This window comes from Eleutherodactylus coqui, chromosome 1 (genome assembly GCF_035609145.1).
Source record: "Eleutherodactylus coqui strain aEleCoq1 chromosome 1, aEleCoq1.hap1, whole genome shotgun sequence".
NCBI classification, from domain to species: domain Eukaryota; kingdom Metazoa; phylum Chordata; class Amphibia; order Anura; family Eleutherodactylidae; genus Eleutherodactylus; species Eleutherodactylus coqui.
In genome coordinates this window covers 445,217,203-445,233,545 of record NC_089837.1, presented here as the reverse complement: position 1 = coordinate 445,233,545, position 16,343 = coordinate 445,217,203, and the positions used below count along the sequence as shown (strand labels likewise).

Sequence of the window (16,343 nt, the reverse complement as noted above, 5' to 3'; positions counted from 1 at the left end):
CTGTGGATATGCCATAAATGTCTAAGATGCAAGTACATGTGGCAGAGACTGGCTAGCTGCAGCTGGCATAGCATGTCTGGTCAACCTTTACCACACCAGTTTATCATGCATTTTTTCGCCAATGCAAAGAGTGAATACAAAAAGGGGAAGATACAGAAGCCTTTCTTTTTACTTTTCCTCCTGTTACGATCTAGCCTTTGTTTTCAGAATAGAAAAAATACATCATCCCTTCTTTATGAGAAAAAAAAGTACATAATGTCAGAATTGCACTTGTTTGGTCACATTGCCACCAAAAAAAATATTTTAAAAAGTGATCAAAACGTAATTTATATTCCAAAATGGTACCAACAGAAACTACATGATGACCCGCAAAAAATGAGCCCTCGCACAACGATGTCAACGAGAAAATAAAAAAGAAGATGGCGGCAGAAAATATATTTTTTTCCACACAGTAAAAAATATATATAAATTTGGTGTCATAGTAATTGTACCAATTCATAGAATAAAATTATCATTTCAGTTTTGCTGCAGTGTGTATGCTATTAAAATCAGACCCAAAGAGAGCGGAATTTCATTATTTTCCATTTCATTTCAAAGTTTTTCAGAAATTATATGGTACATTAAATAGTACCATTGAAAAATAAAGCTTACCCTGCAAAAAACAATCCCTGAGGCTGCTATGTCGAAGGATAAATTAAAGAGTTGTTATTTCTTAAAAGTGGAGGGGGGGGGGGGGACAAAAACAAAAATGGTAAAGGCCTCTTCCTTAAGGGGTTAACAAGGACATGTCATGTCCTCATGTTAGTGGGGCCAGCTGCCTAACTTTGCGGCTGTGGCCCCCGCTGACTCTAACAACAGAGTCAGCAGGGCTGTGGCTACAAAGCTATGCAGTTGACCCTGCTGATATGACGACATAACATGTCCTCTAAAGCATATTGTTGGAGTAATAATATAAATGTGTTTCTTAAAGCAGCCTATGCAAATATATGTATGTATATATTCATATATCCACCTTCATAGAAAATAGCTAGCAGTGAAATGGTTAACTGGTTCATTCTTATGCTGGTATCCTGAAATACACTCCTACACAAGTTCTCATACTCAGTACAAGGTCCTGAGATATGTTTCTCATGAGAAACACATCTGTGATGCCCTCCGCTCATAAAAGGGGGGCTACTTCTTATCTATGTCTTGGATTCCTAAGTCCAGGCAGAAATATTGATAGTCTATTCTAGTTGCGTTTCCTAGAAATTACGTGTTCACATAGCAACATACACCTGGGGCGTAAACATATGTTAATCATCAGCGTCCTTACATACTAGGCCAATCATGAGTTGTTATGATGTTGGGAGGGGTATGCATGTAATTGGTGCGTCATATTCAGTATAACTGTATTGTACTTCCTTACAATAAACCAGAAGGGTATGGGGGCTCAAGGGGAATACCCCTGAGTCCAAATACATATATTCATCTATGAAGTTTCTCATTATAACCAATTTGGATCAAACCAGTGAAATCTTCTAGAATATGATTTATTCCTATAACAATATAATGGCTGGAGTTATGCATCCATGATTCGGATTAGTGTCTCGACCCAATCTTGGGTCTAGTACCCCGAACTCATAACATCATATGCGACCATATGAAATCTGCCGTAAATAATCTTTATTTGCTACAATTGGATTATCCCTTCCAGAAACTAGGCTGCAGTACAGAGCAAAAATGAGTTTCTTTAGAAAACTAATGGAAGGAAATTGGATTATGCACATTCTAGTCATTCAAGGAGCTAAAGGACTGATTAAAGTAGGAACATGGATCAAAAGCTGACTTTTACGGTGGTGATATCTTTATTTGAAACTCTGCAATATGAAAATCACTTTTTTTTTTTAAATTTCAGATCTCTCAAAGGAAATCGAATACATTCACTTCCAGATAATGCCTTCACAAATTATAAAGATTTGATAAATCTGTGAGTATCTTAAAATGATAAAAGTAAAACATGTGGCTATATTCCTTAACGACAATTTTAATAATTCATTTAAGTAAGTGATTTTCCATATTAATTTAAATCTTATGTTTTCAATGATCACACTTTTGCTACAGGAAGAGGATACAGTTGGGTGTTGCACCAATGACTCTTTTTTGGTTGGGAAAAGTGAGCTTTTAGAGTGTTTTAGTAGACTCTGCATATTATATTTGTTGACAAACTTAAGGCCATCAATCTGGGAGCAAAATGAGTAACATTCCACGTTGACATGAAATATTTTGGCGTGTTGCTAAAGGAATATGGTTCAATAGTTTTTTTTTGTGACCAGTGGGTCACAGTCGCAGCAATCTGCAAGCCATACCAGGACCCCATTGACTTGAGTATAACTGAAAGGTTGCAATGCTACACAGTGATCTCTGTTCACATGAACAAGGTTGTTGTGTATCCCTAGACTAAGGGTTTACTTACAGGAGCATGTTTGCGCATGCAGGGCACAGAGAATAATACCCAATGTTTTCAATAGGTTCATTCTCCCTATGGCTTTTGCGCGTGCATATCCTACACGCAAAAAAAGAGCTTCATAACAAATGCGCGTCTCCCATAGACCCCTATGGCGCTTTGGTGCTTTGGTGCTTCCACCTGAGTAGAGTTTGCCTATCTCATATGCTATGGGATACATTCCCTCCGGGGACTGGGGCTCGGATCCTGTTCGCAGGAGATGGCAGTGGTGATCGCACCGCTGCTCTGTGTAACTACCACAGCCCTGAGAGTGAATGGGGCACGTGCAACCAAACTGTTGAGTGTTGCTGGAACAGAGAAAGAGAGGTCACGACAAGAAATTGACATTTTAGCGTTCTCCTACATGTCAGGAGTACACCCCTGCAGAATTTGTCCATCTGCTTACCTGCAACTGAGGATGTTCATATGTCAGGTGAGAGGAGTGACTTCTAGATGCAAATGTGTTGGAGAATCCAGAGAAAAGAAATAATAATAATAATCTTTATTTGTATAGCGCCAACTTATTCCGCAGCGCTTTCAGGCATGGATAAATGCAAAACAATACAACAATTGCAACAATTACAATGTGAGGTATATTGGGTTAGACACAAATGGGTTGAGGGTGGTGCAGGAGGTGCAGGGGTTGGGGAACACAGGCAATAGGAAATTTTATGTACAGATGATTTATCAGAAGGCAAACAGGGTGGGGCACCATAGGGAGGGGCTAGGGACTAGGTCAGGAGATTTGGTATGCTTCCCTGAAGAGGTGCGTTTTTAAGGCACGTCTGAAATTTCGTGCATCGGGAATTGTCCGGATGCCTTGGGGTAGAGCATTCCAGTAGATGGGTGCTGCTCTAGTGAAGTCCTGTAGGCGAGCATGTGAGGTTCGTATTACAGAGGTGTTTAGTCTGAGGGTGTTAGCCGATCGGAGTGAGCGCGCTGGGTGGTATACTGACAGTAGGGAGGCGATGTATGGTGGTGCAGCGCCATGCAGAGCTTTGTGAGTGATGTAGAGGAGTTTAAATTTAGTTCTGCAGTGGATGGGCAGCCAATGCAGCGACTGGCATAATGCAGAGGCGTCTGAATAGCGACTGGATAGAAAAATGAGTCTAGCTGCTGCATTTAGTATGGATTGGAGTGGAGCGAGTCTAGTGCGGGGGAGGCCAATGAGTAGCGAGTTGCAATAGTCAAGCCGGGAGTGGATGAGCGCAACCACGAGCGTCTTTAGCGTGTCCGTGGTTAGGAATGGACGTATTATAGCAATATTTCTGAGGTGCATGTGGCATGTTTGGGCCAGAGATTGGATATGGGGGGCAAAGGAGAGGTCAGAGTCCAGTGTGACCCCAAGGCATCGGGCATGCCGTCTGGGGGTTATGATGGTGCCAGACACTGGATATGCCTGAATTGTTATGCCTAAGACTTTTGTAATGCCTTGTTCTTGGAACATCAGAATTGGAAATGTGAGTAAAAGAAAACCGTGTGCCTCCAGTTTAAAACAACTTCTTTGACTGTGGACTCTGTTATTTGGTCCGAATCTTTGATCACTTGGAAGAGGCACTGGCATCACGTGAACAAGTAGATAATAAATTCATTCAGCACAGTTGCTATTTTTGTGCTTTGTATATGGTTGGGCCGGCAGCATCTTGGATTCACCAGGAGGGGATTGTAGAGCCACCCAAGACACATCATTAGGTTTTCCCCGCTGTCTCCCCCGGCCAAAGGACTGACCCTGGCCATTGCAGAGTGGAATCGTGTTGTCTTCACTGACAAATCCAGGTTTAGTATAGGCACGGATGACAACCATGCTCATGTCTAGAGACCTAGGGGTGAGCACTTCAATTCTGCCTTTGATGTGGAATAGACAGTCCCCACTGCTGGTATGATGGTCTGTGGAGCTATCAGATATGACAGTTAGTTAACCATACTAGTGTTACGAGGGACAATGACAGCTCAGCAATATGTTCAGGACATCCTGCAGCAACATGTGTTGCCTCTCCTGGCGGCTTCCAATAGGCATTTTCCAGCAGGGGGGGTCACACAGCTGGGGGGGTCACAGGAATGCCTCCATGACATTGCCACACTTCCGTGGCCTGCCTGGTCATCCAATTTCCACCAACAGAACTTGTATTGGAGCATCTGGGACACCAACTTTGACAGCCTATGAGTTCGTATGATCTAGAGGCTCAGTTACAGAAAATAAGGAGTGATATGCCGCAGGATACCATATGGAACCTACATGCCTCCATACCCACCAGTATTACATCTTGTATCCAAGCTAGAGGCAGTACAACAGGGTACTAGAGCTCCTATGCCCACCCATATCACATCTTGTATCCAAGCTAGAGATGCTACAACAGGGTACTAGAGCCTCCATGCATGCCTATATCACATTTTGTATACAAGCTAGAGGCGGTACAACAGGGTACTAGAGCCTCCATGCCCACCCGTATCACATCTTGTATCCAAGCTAAAGGCGGTACAACAGGGTACTAGAGCCTCCATGCCCACCCATATTACATCTTGTATCCAAGCTAGAGGTGGTACAACAGGGTACTAGAGCCTCTATGCCCACCCATATCACATCTTGTATCCAAGCTAGAGATGATACAACAGGGTACTAGAGCCTCCATGCCCACCCATATTACATCTTGTATCCAAGCTAGAGGCGGTGTAACAGGGTACTAGAGCCTCTATGCCCACCCATATCACATCTTATATCCAAGCTAGAGATGGTACAATAGGGTACTAGAGCCTCCATGCATGCCTATATCACATCTTGTATACAAGCTAGAGGCGGTACAACAGAGTACTAGAGCCTCCATGCATGCCTATATCACATCTTGTATACAAGCTAGAGGCGGTACAACAGGGTACTAGAGCCTCCCTTCAATTGTTTAGTTTTCCACAATAAATTATCCTTTTGCTCTGATATTGTAATTAGAGATGAGCGAACGTGCTCGGCCCCGCCCCTTTTTCGCCCGAGTACCGCGATTTTCGAGTACTTCCGTACTCGGGCGAAAAAATTCGGGGGGCGCCGTGGCGGCGCGGGGGGTTGCAGCGGGGAGTGGGGGGGAGAGGGAGAGAGAGAGGGCTCCCCCCTGTTCCCCGCTGCTACCCCCCGCACCGCCGCGCCTCTCCCCGCCCCCCGGCGCCCCCCGAATCTTTACGCGCGAGTACTGAAGTACTTGAAAATGGCGGTACTCGGGTGCGTAAGTACTCATTACGAGTACGTTCGCTCATCTCTAATTGTAATCCCTTACTTTTATAAACGTTACAATTACACATAGAAAGCTTAATCCCATTTAGACAACTCCTTCTGGATGCTTGATTTTTTTTGACAATGAGTGTAGTTACAGATAACTTATAAATAAATAGATGCAGAGTCACCAAAATACAAATATATCAAATCTTTTTTAAATTGGCATACAAATATCTAAAACTGGTCCCGCAGCTTAATTGGGTTCTTCAACACCCATTTTAGATATTTGTTTTTATGTAAATTTAATGTATTTTTATATTGATGAGTCTGCATCTATTTTTAGGTGATGTATAGATTTACTTAAAGGTAATCCTTGATATTTACTGTTATCTAGTGAGACATCCGAGATAAGGGAGACAAAAATCTTAAAGGGGTTGTCCCGCGAAAGCAAGTGGGGGTATACACTTCTGTATGGCCATATTAATGCACTTTGTAATGTACATTGTGCATTAATTATGAGCCATACAGAAGTTATTCACTTAACTGTTCCGTTGCTAGCGTCCCCGTCTCCATGGCGCCGTCTAATCTTCAGCGTCTAATCGCCCGATTAGACGCGCTTGCGCAGTCCTGTCTTCTGTCTTCTGAATGGGGCCGCTCGTGCCAGAGAGCGGCTCCTCGTAGCTCCGCCCCGTCACGTGTGCCGATTCCAGCCAATCAGGAGGCTGGAATCGGCAATGGACCGCACAGAAGACCTGCGGTCCACCGAGGGTGAAGATCCCGGCGGCCATCTTCACAAGGTAAGTAAGAAGTCACCGGAGCGCGGGGATTCGGGTAAGTACTATCCGTTTTTTTTTTTAAACCTCTGCATCGGGTTTGTCTCGCGCCGAACGGGGGGGGCTATTGAAAAAAAAAAAACCCGTTTCGGCGCGGGACAACCCCTTTCAGGGCAAGTTAATGCTACTTAAAGTTACCCTCTGGTCTTGCACTGGCACTGCAGGGGAGGTAAATTACTTGCTACTTTCCCTTTGCAGCATTCATCTCTGGATTCCCCAGTTCCTGGACCTCTCTTTAGTCGTACGAGCTGGCTGCACCAGTTCTCTAGCTACCTGATACATACTGTCCACTGATGCTCACATGAGAAGCCCTAGCCAATCAGAAAGTGGTGTAAAGTGCCTTCACTTACTGATGCACTGGGTAGTGAGAGGACCAGTACAGCGATCTTGAAAAACCACAGAGGGACTGGAAACAGGCAGATCCGGTACAGAGTAACACAAACAGCATGGAATATTACTTTCCCCCTCAGTTTTGGGGTTAAATTTTGTCCTCAGAGTTGGAGAGTTTCTTTAACCCCTTAACGACCAGCCCATAGCCTTTTTACGTCCTCCCGAAGTGGGCTCTATTCTCTGAGGACGTAAAAACATGCTTCCTGCAGAGAATAATGCCCCTCGGGCTGTGGACGTGACAGCTCCATGCTGTCGGTGTCCGCAGGTAGCTGACAGCATGGAGCTGTCATCCCGGGCTGTTCGGACACCCCCCCGGCATTGCAATCGGCGCTATGCAGTGGATAGCGCCGATCGCAAAAAAAGTAAATAAAAGTACACAAAAGTTAAAGATTCAGCTGCTCTGATGGATCGGATCCATCGGAGCAGCTGAAATTACTCACCCAGGTCCGGCACGCTGCTCCCCACTCTCCTGCCGCTCCGGGGGCCCGAAGCCGGTCTTCTGCGCATGCGCGCCAGGCGGCATTACGTCAGCCGCATGCGCAGAAGGCCCGGCGAAGCAGGAGATTTAAAATCTCCTTGCTCCCGGCTCCTGTAGGTAGTCGGGAGGCAGGAGATGTCAGCGGGGACTGCGGTGAGCGGTCCCCGGTACCGCGATCGCCGTTATCCAATTGTTAGCGGCGATCGCGAAAAAGTTAAAAAAAAGTTTTTAAAAAGTCAGTTTCACCTCCCCTCATGGATCGGATCCGTGAGGGGAGGTGAAAATACTCACCCCCAGTCCTCAGCGATGTCCCGATGTCCCGGGACCCGAATCCCTGTCTGCGCATGCGCGCCCGATGATTGACATCGGGCGCGTGCACAGACGGGCTCGAGCCCCGGGGAATTTAAAATCCCTCTGCTCCTGGCTGCCATGTGTAGCTAGGAGCAGAGAGATTACACCGGGGACATGATCACTGTCATCCAATGGATGACAGTGATCATGTAAAGTGAAAAAAAAGTGTAAAAAAGTTAAAAAAAAAAAAAGTAAAAAAAAGTTTTTAAAAGTTGAAAAAGCGTACGTTTCATCTCCCCTCATAGATCATATCCGTGAGGGAGGATGAAAGTACGTACCTAAGGCCCCCAGATTTATCCGCGGACCTTACCACAGCTTCTGCACACGCGCCCGTCGCCAAAATGGCGGGCGCATGCGCAAAAGCTGTGGATTGCCAGGATAATTTAAATTCTCCCTGCTCCTGGCTACAAAACGTAGCCAAGAGCATGGAGATTTAATGGGGGTCCGCGGTGAGCGGTTCCTGGTCACGTGTTCGCCATTATCCAATAATGCCGATCACGTAAAAGTTAAAAAAAAATTTGAAGTTTCATCTCCCCTCACTGATGCGATCGGTGAGAGGAGATGAAACTTTTTACCGGAGGCCTGCGTATTTGAATCCCGACGCGATCTTCCTCCGTGGACCTTCCAGGATTCTGCACATGCGATTGCCGGCAAAAAGCCGAACACATGCGCAGGAGTCAGGGAGCCCAGGAAACTTAAAGGGGTTGTCCCGCGCCGAAACGGGGTTTTTTTTTTTCAACCCCCCCCCCGTTCGGCGCGAGACAACCCCGATGCAGGGAGGTAAAGAAAGCTCACCGGAGCGCTTACCTGAATCCCCGCGCTCCGGTGACTTCTCTACTCACCGCTGAAGATGGCCTCTTCCTCCGTGGACCGCAGCTCTTCTGTGCGGTCCACTGCCGATTCCAGCCTCCTGATTGGCTGGAATCGGCACGTGACGGGGCGGAGCTACACGGAGCTACACGGAGCCCCATAGAAGACTGCAGAAGACCCGGACTGCGCAAGCGCGGCTAATTTGGCCATCGGAGGGCGAAAATTAGTCGGCACCATGGAGACGAGGACGCCAGCAACGGAACAGGTAAGTATAAAACTTTTTATAACTTCTGCATGGCTCATAATTAATGCACAATGTACATTACAAAGTGCATTATTATGGCCATGCAGAAGTGTACAGACCCACTTGCTGCCTCGGGACAACCCCTTTAAAATCTCCTTGCTCCCAGCGACCAACAGTCGCCGAGAGCCTGGAGCAGTGACGGGTGGCCTCGTTGAGCGGTCCCCGGTCACGTGATAAAAAGGTAGCGATCTACCTTAGGCCGGTCTCGCATGACCGGATAGGAATTACGGATTCTGCATGCTTCTGATCCACGGTATTACGCAGATCAATCGCATTGGATTACACAATTCCGCTCACATTAGCATGTCGGAATTGCGTAATCCACTCGCAGAAAAGAGAACGCAGCAGGTTCTATTTTACTGCGGATATCGGCAACATAGAGCCCATTGTGCTCCATGGTCGCGGATATACCCGCAGCCCATACGCAACTACATTGTATACGGGCTGCGGGTACCCCCGTCATCGCTAAGCGATGGTGCGGGAAATACAAACAAAGGTGTACTGTGCATGACCGCCTGTGTGAGTAGGCAGTTATGCGCAGTACATTACGCAGCCGTACGCAGGGTCACAGCCGGGCTCACAGATGGGATCCGCTGTGGGCCTCCGCAAGCGGATTCCGCCTGCACCCGCGTGAGCCCGGCGTTATTCAGACCACTACCTGTGATACGTATTTTACAAGAAGCCCCGGAAATGCTCGCCTTCCTGCAGTTCCAGGAGCACCTTGTTGAGCGCCTTCTGTGTGAGACCGCCGCACCTCATCAAGCTTACGGAGACTCACGGAACGCCACTTTTTACACCCCATACCCACCACTGAGGTCATGAAATACCCCCAAAAAGCATGAGAGGAGGGGGGGGGGATACCCGGTTTTATTGCCCCATGGGCCCATTCCAACCAGCCTCCGTAATTACCCCTGTCTTCGGAAATACTACACAGTTCACATTTTTACTTTTATCTAAGATTTGCGAACGCCAAAAAGGGCGCGGAGGGGGAGGGGGGGAATTTTTAGAGAGTCAATCTTTATTCTGTACAAATAAGCAATGGGGCCTGGAATTTATTCAGTTGTGCCCTAAAATCCAACAGGTGTTCCGTCCTTTATAGGCCTTGCCATGCGTCCTGTAAGTAGATTAGGGCCACAATGGGTATGTTTCTGAACTCGAGACAAACGGGGGTATCCATTTTGGGGTGAACGTCTTCATTCCTATGTGCACTGTACAAAAAAACTGTTTTTAAATTGAAAAAATTGCCAAAAAAATTGAAAATCGTAACTTTTTCCTTCTGCTTTGCTTAGATTCATTCAAATATTGTGGGGTCAAAATACGCAGTACACCCCTAGATGAATTCGTTAAGGGGTCTAGTTTTCAAAATGGGGTCATTTAAGGGGGTTCTTTATAGTTTTGGCCGCTCAATGGCTCTATAAGTGGGCAATGGGGCCTGAAATTTATTCAGTGGTACCCTGAAATCCAACGGGTATTCCTTTCATTGTAGGCCTAGCCATGGGTCCTGTAAGTCTATTAGGGCCACAATGGGTATGTTTCTGAACACGGGACAAACAGGGGTATCCATTTTGGTGTGAAAGCCTTCATTTATATGTGTGCTGTACAAAAAAACCTGTTTTTAAATTGACACAATAGCCCAAAAAATGAAAATCCTATTTTTTTCCTTTTGCTTTGCTTGAATTTATTCAAAAACTGTGGGGTCAAAATATGCAGTACATCCCTAGATAAATTCGTTAAGGGGTCTAGTTTTCAAAATGGGGTCATTTGTGGGGGTTCTATATGGTTTTGGGCGCTCAAGAACTCTACAAGTGGGCAATGGGGCCTAAAAGGACTTCAAGCAAAATCTATGTTCTGAAAGCCACCGATTACTCCTTTTATTTTGGGCCCCGTTGTGCATGCGGACACAAGATTAGGGCCACAATGGGTATATTTCTGAAAACAGCACAAACAGGGGTATCCATTTTGGGGTGTAAGTCTTCCTTCATATGTGTGCTGTACAAAAAAAGCTGTTTTTAAAATGACAGAATTGCCAAAAAAACAAAAATCCAACTTTTTTCCTTTTGCTTTGCTTGAATTTATTCAAAAACTGTGGGGTCAAAATATGCAGTACACCCCTAGATACATTCGTTAAGGAGTCTAGTTTTCAAAATGGGGTCACTTGTGGGGGTTCTCTATGGTTTTGGGCGCTCAAGAACTCTACAAGTGGGCAATGGGGCCTAAAAGGACTTCAAGCAAAATTTGTGTTCCGAAAGCCACCGGTCGCTCCTTTCATTTTGGGCTCCGTTGTGTATCCAGACATAAGATTAGGGCCACAATGGGTATGTCTCTGAACACGGGACAAACAGGGGTATCCATTTTTGGGTGCAAGTCTTCCTTCATATGTGTGCTGTACAAAAAAAGCTGTTTTTAAAATTACAGAATTGCCGAAAAAACGAAAATCACAATTTTTTCCTTTTGCTTAGTTTGAATTCATTCAAAAACTGTGGGGTCAAAATATGCAGTATACCCCTAGATAAATTCCTTAAGGGGTCTAGTTTTCAAAATGGGGTCATTTGTGGGGGTTTTCTATGGTTTTGGGCGCTCAAGAACTCTACATGTGTGCTATGGGGCCTAAAAGGACTTCAAGCAAAATTTCTGTTTTGAAAGACACTGACTACTCCTTTCATTTTGGGCCCCGTTGGGGCCACAATGGGTATATTTCTGAACACGGGAGAAATAGGGGTATCCATTTTGGGGTGTAAATCCTGATTTTCATGTAAACTATAGGAAAAAAATATGTCTTTAAAATGACAGATTTGCAAAAATATGAAATTTTACTTTTTCTCCTCTAAATTGAATTAATTCCTGAAAAAAAACAGTGAGGTCAAAATACTCATGACACCCCCCAGTGAATACATTAAGGGGTGTAGTTTTTAAAATGAGGTCATTTGGGGGGGTATCTATTATTCTGACACTCATGAGCCTTTCCAATCTCGGCTTGGTATAGGAAAACAAAGTGTTCCTCAAAATGCTAAAAAGTAATGTTAAATTTGTACATCTCCTAAATAGTTAAAAAAAAATGAAAGTTTTTCCAATGTGCGCCCAAAATAAAGTAAACGGGTGGAAATATAAATCTTAGCAAAAATTTCTATATTATGTTTGCACATATTTAAGATATTGCAGTTGGAAATGTGAAAAAATGACGATTTTTTCAAAATTTTCCCAATTTTGGCGCTTTTAATAAATAAACACAATTTCTATCGGTCTATTTTTTCCGCCTAAATGAAGCACAACATGTGGCGAAAAAACAATGTCAGAATCGCTTGGATATGCAAAACCTTTCTGGTGTTTTTCCATGTTAAAGTGACACATGTCAGATTTGCAAAATTTGGCCTGGTCATTAAGGCGCAAACAGGCTTGGTCACTAAGGGGTTAAGAGATCTGATGAAGGTAGTAGTGTCAATTACGCTCCCACTAAACAGCAGTTAGTCATACTAGGGGACCAAGAGCTAGAGAGCCTAGGAGTATTTATGCCTTTTTTGTATTTTTTGAGGCACTGGTGTTTTTTTTAAAACACAGCATGCTGTGGGTACAATGTTTTTTCCTGGCGCTGTGAAATTTATGACTTTTACATGCAACAAAAGAACACTGAAAAAAAAAGTCTGTAAAGGAGACCTAAAGGAAAAAAATGAACAGCAAAGAACTCTCTTCCATTTCCAGAACTATTCTAATTGTTTTCCATTACATATAGTAGTTGAATGTTTTTTGTTTAAGTGACATAAAATATTGCTCTATTCTAAACTCTGAATCAGCATTTTGATTATGCCAAGAAAACTCAATCACCAGATTAAGACACAATCAGCTAAAGGTTACAAATCAGAAGATCAAAGAGTATTTTAGAGACAATCAAAGACACACACGTACTGGGATGACAATTTGTTACTTCCTACAATTACACTATACTAAATTAACTGAAGGTCAGATGATTTGTATTTCAAGAATTTAAGTATTTGTGGCAAGGATAGGAGCGGGGGCAGCGGGCCTTCTACATGTACGTGGGACTAGTAGGGACATCTGAATGGTAAATATGTCTTATTTTTTCATTTTAGCTCATTAGCTGCCCATAGAACTGTTTATTGATCAGTTAGGAAGAAATGTAGCCACAACTACTCATATTTTTGAAATACAAATCATCTGTATGTTTATTTCTAAGGGATATTGACAAAATGTGATTGTCATTTTATTCAGCATAGATAGCAAGGAAACTGTTGAAGACTTACAGGCTTTCTGGTTTATATCAAGTTTAATCTTTATATAAATGAAAACTTCTGCAACTTTTTAACACACTTTGTGTTTCAAGTCTTCATAATTTTACAGATATTTGTTTGCTGTCAGTGAATGAGAAAAGGCAACAAACTAATACATACAGTTGCAATCAACATTATTCAACCTCCATTGCAAATAAACTTTATTTGTCAAAGTAACAAACATGAAAGGGATGTTCCCGCTGTCAGTCTATATACACATGGGTCAGAGCAGAAGTGGCTATTCTGACCCCTGTGTAGTGGCCGGTACTTGTAATTGCAGATGCAGCTTTCGTTAATTGCAATGCCCCCCCCCCCCCCCCAATATTGATCCAGAAAAAGACAAAAAAAAAAACAATGCGGTAGAAGCCAGTCGGAATAATCCCTGGATCGCCAACCCTTTTAAAGTAATTAGTGACTATAATATGTAATATTCTAACAATTAAGAAAGACGTCCAGGGCCCTCTTAAACCCTTTTATCGAATTCGCTATGTCCTCAGGCATATTCTCACTGCTCTTATAGTAAGAAACCCGTTCTATATCGGTGTAGAAACCATCTTTCCTCTAGACGTATAGAACACCCATTTGTTACAGTCACAGTCCTGGGCTGGGTATAAATAGATAATGGGAGAGATCTCTAATATATTTATGCATAGTTATTAGGTAACCACTGAGCCGTTTTTTTCTAAACTAAATAGCCCCAATCTTGATAACCTCTCTGGGTATTGTAGTCTGCCTATTCCATTTATTAATTTAGTTGCCCACCTTAGAACCTGCTCAAGCTCTAATATGCCATTCTTGAGTACTGGTGCCCAGAACTGTACACAATATTGCATGTATGGTCCAACCAGTGACCTGTAAAGAGGAAGAACAATGTTCTCGTCACGTGCCCCAAGACCTCTTTTGATGTACCCCATGATATTATTCGCCTTAGCAGCAGCTGCCTGACACTGGTTGCTCCAGTTTAGCTTACAATTAACTAAAATTCCCAAGTTCTTATACATGTTAATTTTGCCCAGTGGTTTCTTATTTAGTTGTAAGGACTGTGGATGTGGAACCACTGTGTCAACTTACTGGGTAGGTGAAGATCCGATCCAGCACGGCTGACAGCCAACCCCAACGTGGAAGGTAAGTTACCAGATGAACAGCCCCGTACATAGATGGAAATTAGGGAAGATATCTTGCCCTGGCTGATAACCAAGAAAGGGAGACTCCTACCTACAAGTGGAGCACTTGTCCCTAAACCTGCAAATTTGCAGTGCATCCGCAATTGTATTTGCAGATCGTCCGCACCCATTGACTTCTATTGAGCCCGTCTGCACAGAATCCACACTGAAATGGCGCATGCTGCAATTTCTTTCCAGCACCAAACGGTATGCAAATCAAATCCACATGCTTAATTCTGTTGCGGATGCCAATGCTTCCATATGGGCACTTTGAATTGCACTTTGAATTGCTGGACAAATATCTGTCTGGGATGATTTAGTGAATCCTGCACTGAGCAAGGGGTTGGACCCGATGACCCTGGAGGTCCCTTCCAACTCTACCAGTCTATGATTCTATTATCTTCCGCGTGAGTAAACCATGCGGATTCCGCAAATCAAATCCGCCCATGGACATTGAGCCTTAGAATACAGCACGCACACTAACTTATTTTTGCTTTATGTAACACTGATCTGTAATACTTCTACTCCTCCTATGTTTGGAAAAGTTTTTAAAACAACATAATTTCATGATACTCTGCCAAGTGATGTATATGCTATATGTGTCTATTGTGACCACCCAGTGGTTGTGATACGTATAGCAATATTGCTAGCATATCGCAATATTATATTGAAAGGATTTGATGAGAAATTGCAGATTCCCCTGAAATAAGACCTACCCCCAAAATAAGCCCTAGTTACAGTTCATAAAAAAGTCAATAGAAATGCTTTAAGGCCGCCTGCAGACGAGCGGAAATCCCGCCGCGGGATTTCCCGCGGGATTTCCGCCGCTGAAAGTCTGCATAGGAGTGCATTACAATACGCACTCCTATGCAGACGGCCGCGGTTTGGCCGCGCGAAATCTCGCGCGGCAAACAAACCGCGGCATGTTCTAATTTCCTGCGGGGCACGCACTCACCTGGCCGCCGGCTCCGGTCTGCGCATGCGCCGGCTGCGCGGCAGCCGGCACATCAAAGAGCCGGGGCCGCCAGGCGCGGGTGAGTACGCGCTCGTCCCTGCAGGCTCTGGGGTCGGATCGCGCGGCGAGATTTCTCGCTGCCGGATCCGACCCGCTCGTCTGCAGGCCGCCTAAGTGTGTGAAAAGGGCCATAAAATTGTAATTGTTGTCACTTACCAAGTACACTCAGTTCAGATCCTTCCCGCTACTCTCCAGAGCCCCGCTGTGGTTTCCGCAGTCCGTGGCTCAGGCAATTAATGCAGCTCTCTAAGAACCAATCACAGCCATCGCTTTGTGGAGGCGGGATTTATGACTCCTGTAACCATGAAGTAATCCTGTGTTGGTGGCTTTGTCGGCATTTATACTGCTCAAAATATGAGGTAAAAACATCAATAACAACAAAGATCTGAGCGACAATAATGGTTGGAAGTGCCAGGCTCTTGCACACAGATCAGGTAGTCCCACTGTTGTCAAAATAAGCCATCCCCTGAAAATAAGCCATAGTGCAACTTTTGGCGCAAAAAGTTATATAAGGCCCTATCTTATTTTCGGAGAAACAGTGTATTCGAGATAGGGTAAGGATAGATACATTGTAGTACTTTGTGGCAAATAACAGCATACAGTGATTAAATATTACCATTATTTAACACACAGAGCCTGGAATCCAGGGCATGGACAATTTTCCTTGGTTCATGTCTATGTTCAGAACTAATTTAAGTAGAAAATACCTAATAATGACTAAGGCTTGGTTCACATAGTACTTAAGCTTTCTGTTGTGCTTTCCGGCAGGGGGTTAAGTTTCAATACCCGCATACGATATTCAGACATATTCCACAGCAGATCCATTCTCTTCAATGAGGCAAACTTACTTCAAAAGTATAAACTTTGGACTCCGTTTGACTTGATTTCAGTTGTCCACCTTTTTTGAAGGACATAATACCATGGCAGACATCACTGTCCCTGAATGCCACCTTTGCCACAAGTTAGTTCGTGAAACTTCTGTTCTGGAACATGCAATCAAAGATAAATGGTCATACGGTGCCGTCTTAACAG

At 44.2% G+C, this 16,343-nt stretch overlaps 1 protein-coding gene across 1 annotated transcript in view; it reads left to right on the top strand.

The window, feature by feature from the left end:
• The window catches only part of RXFP2 (relaxin family peptide receptor 2), a 334,755-nt gene that overhangs the window by 253,796 nt on the left and 64,616 nt on the right, over window positions 1–16,343 (top strand). Inside the window, exon 5 of the mRNA XM_066583026.1 lies at window positions 1,898–1,969. Coding sequence (XP_066439123.1) covers window positions 1,898–1,969 — 72 coding nt within the window. The remainder of the gene's footprint in view (window positions 1–1,897; window positions 1,970–16,343) is intronic.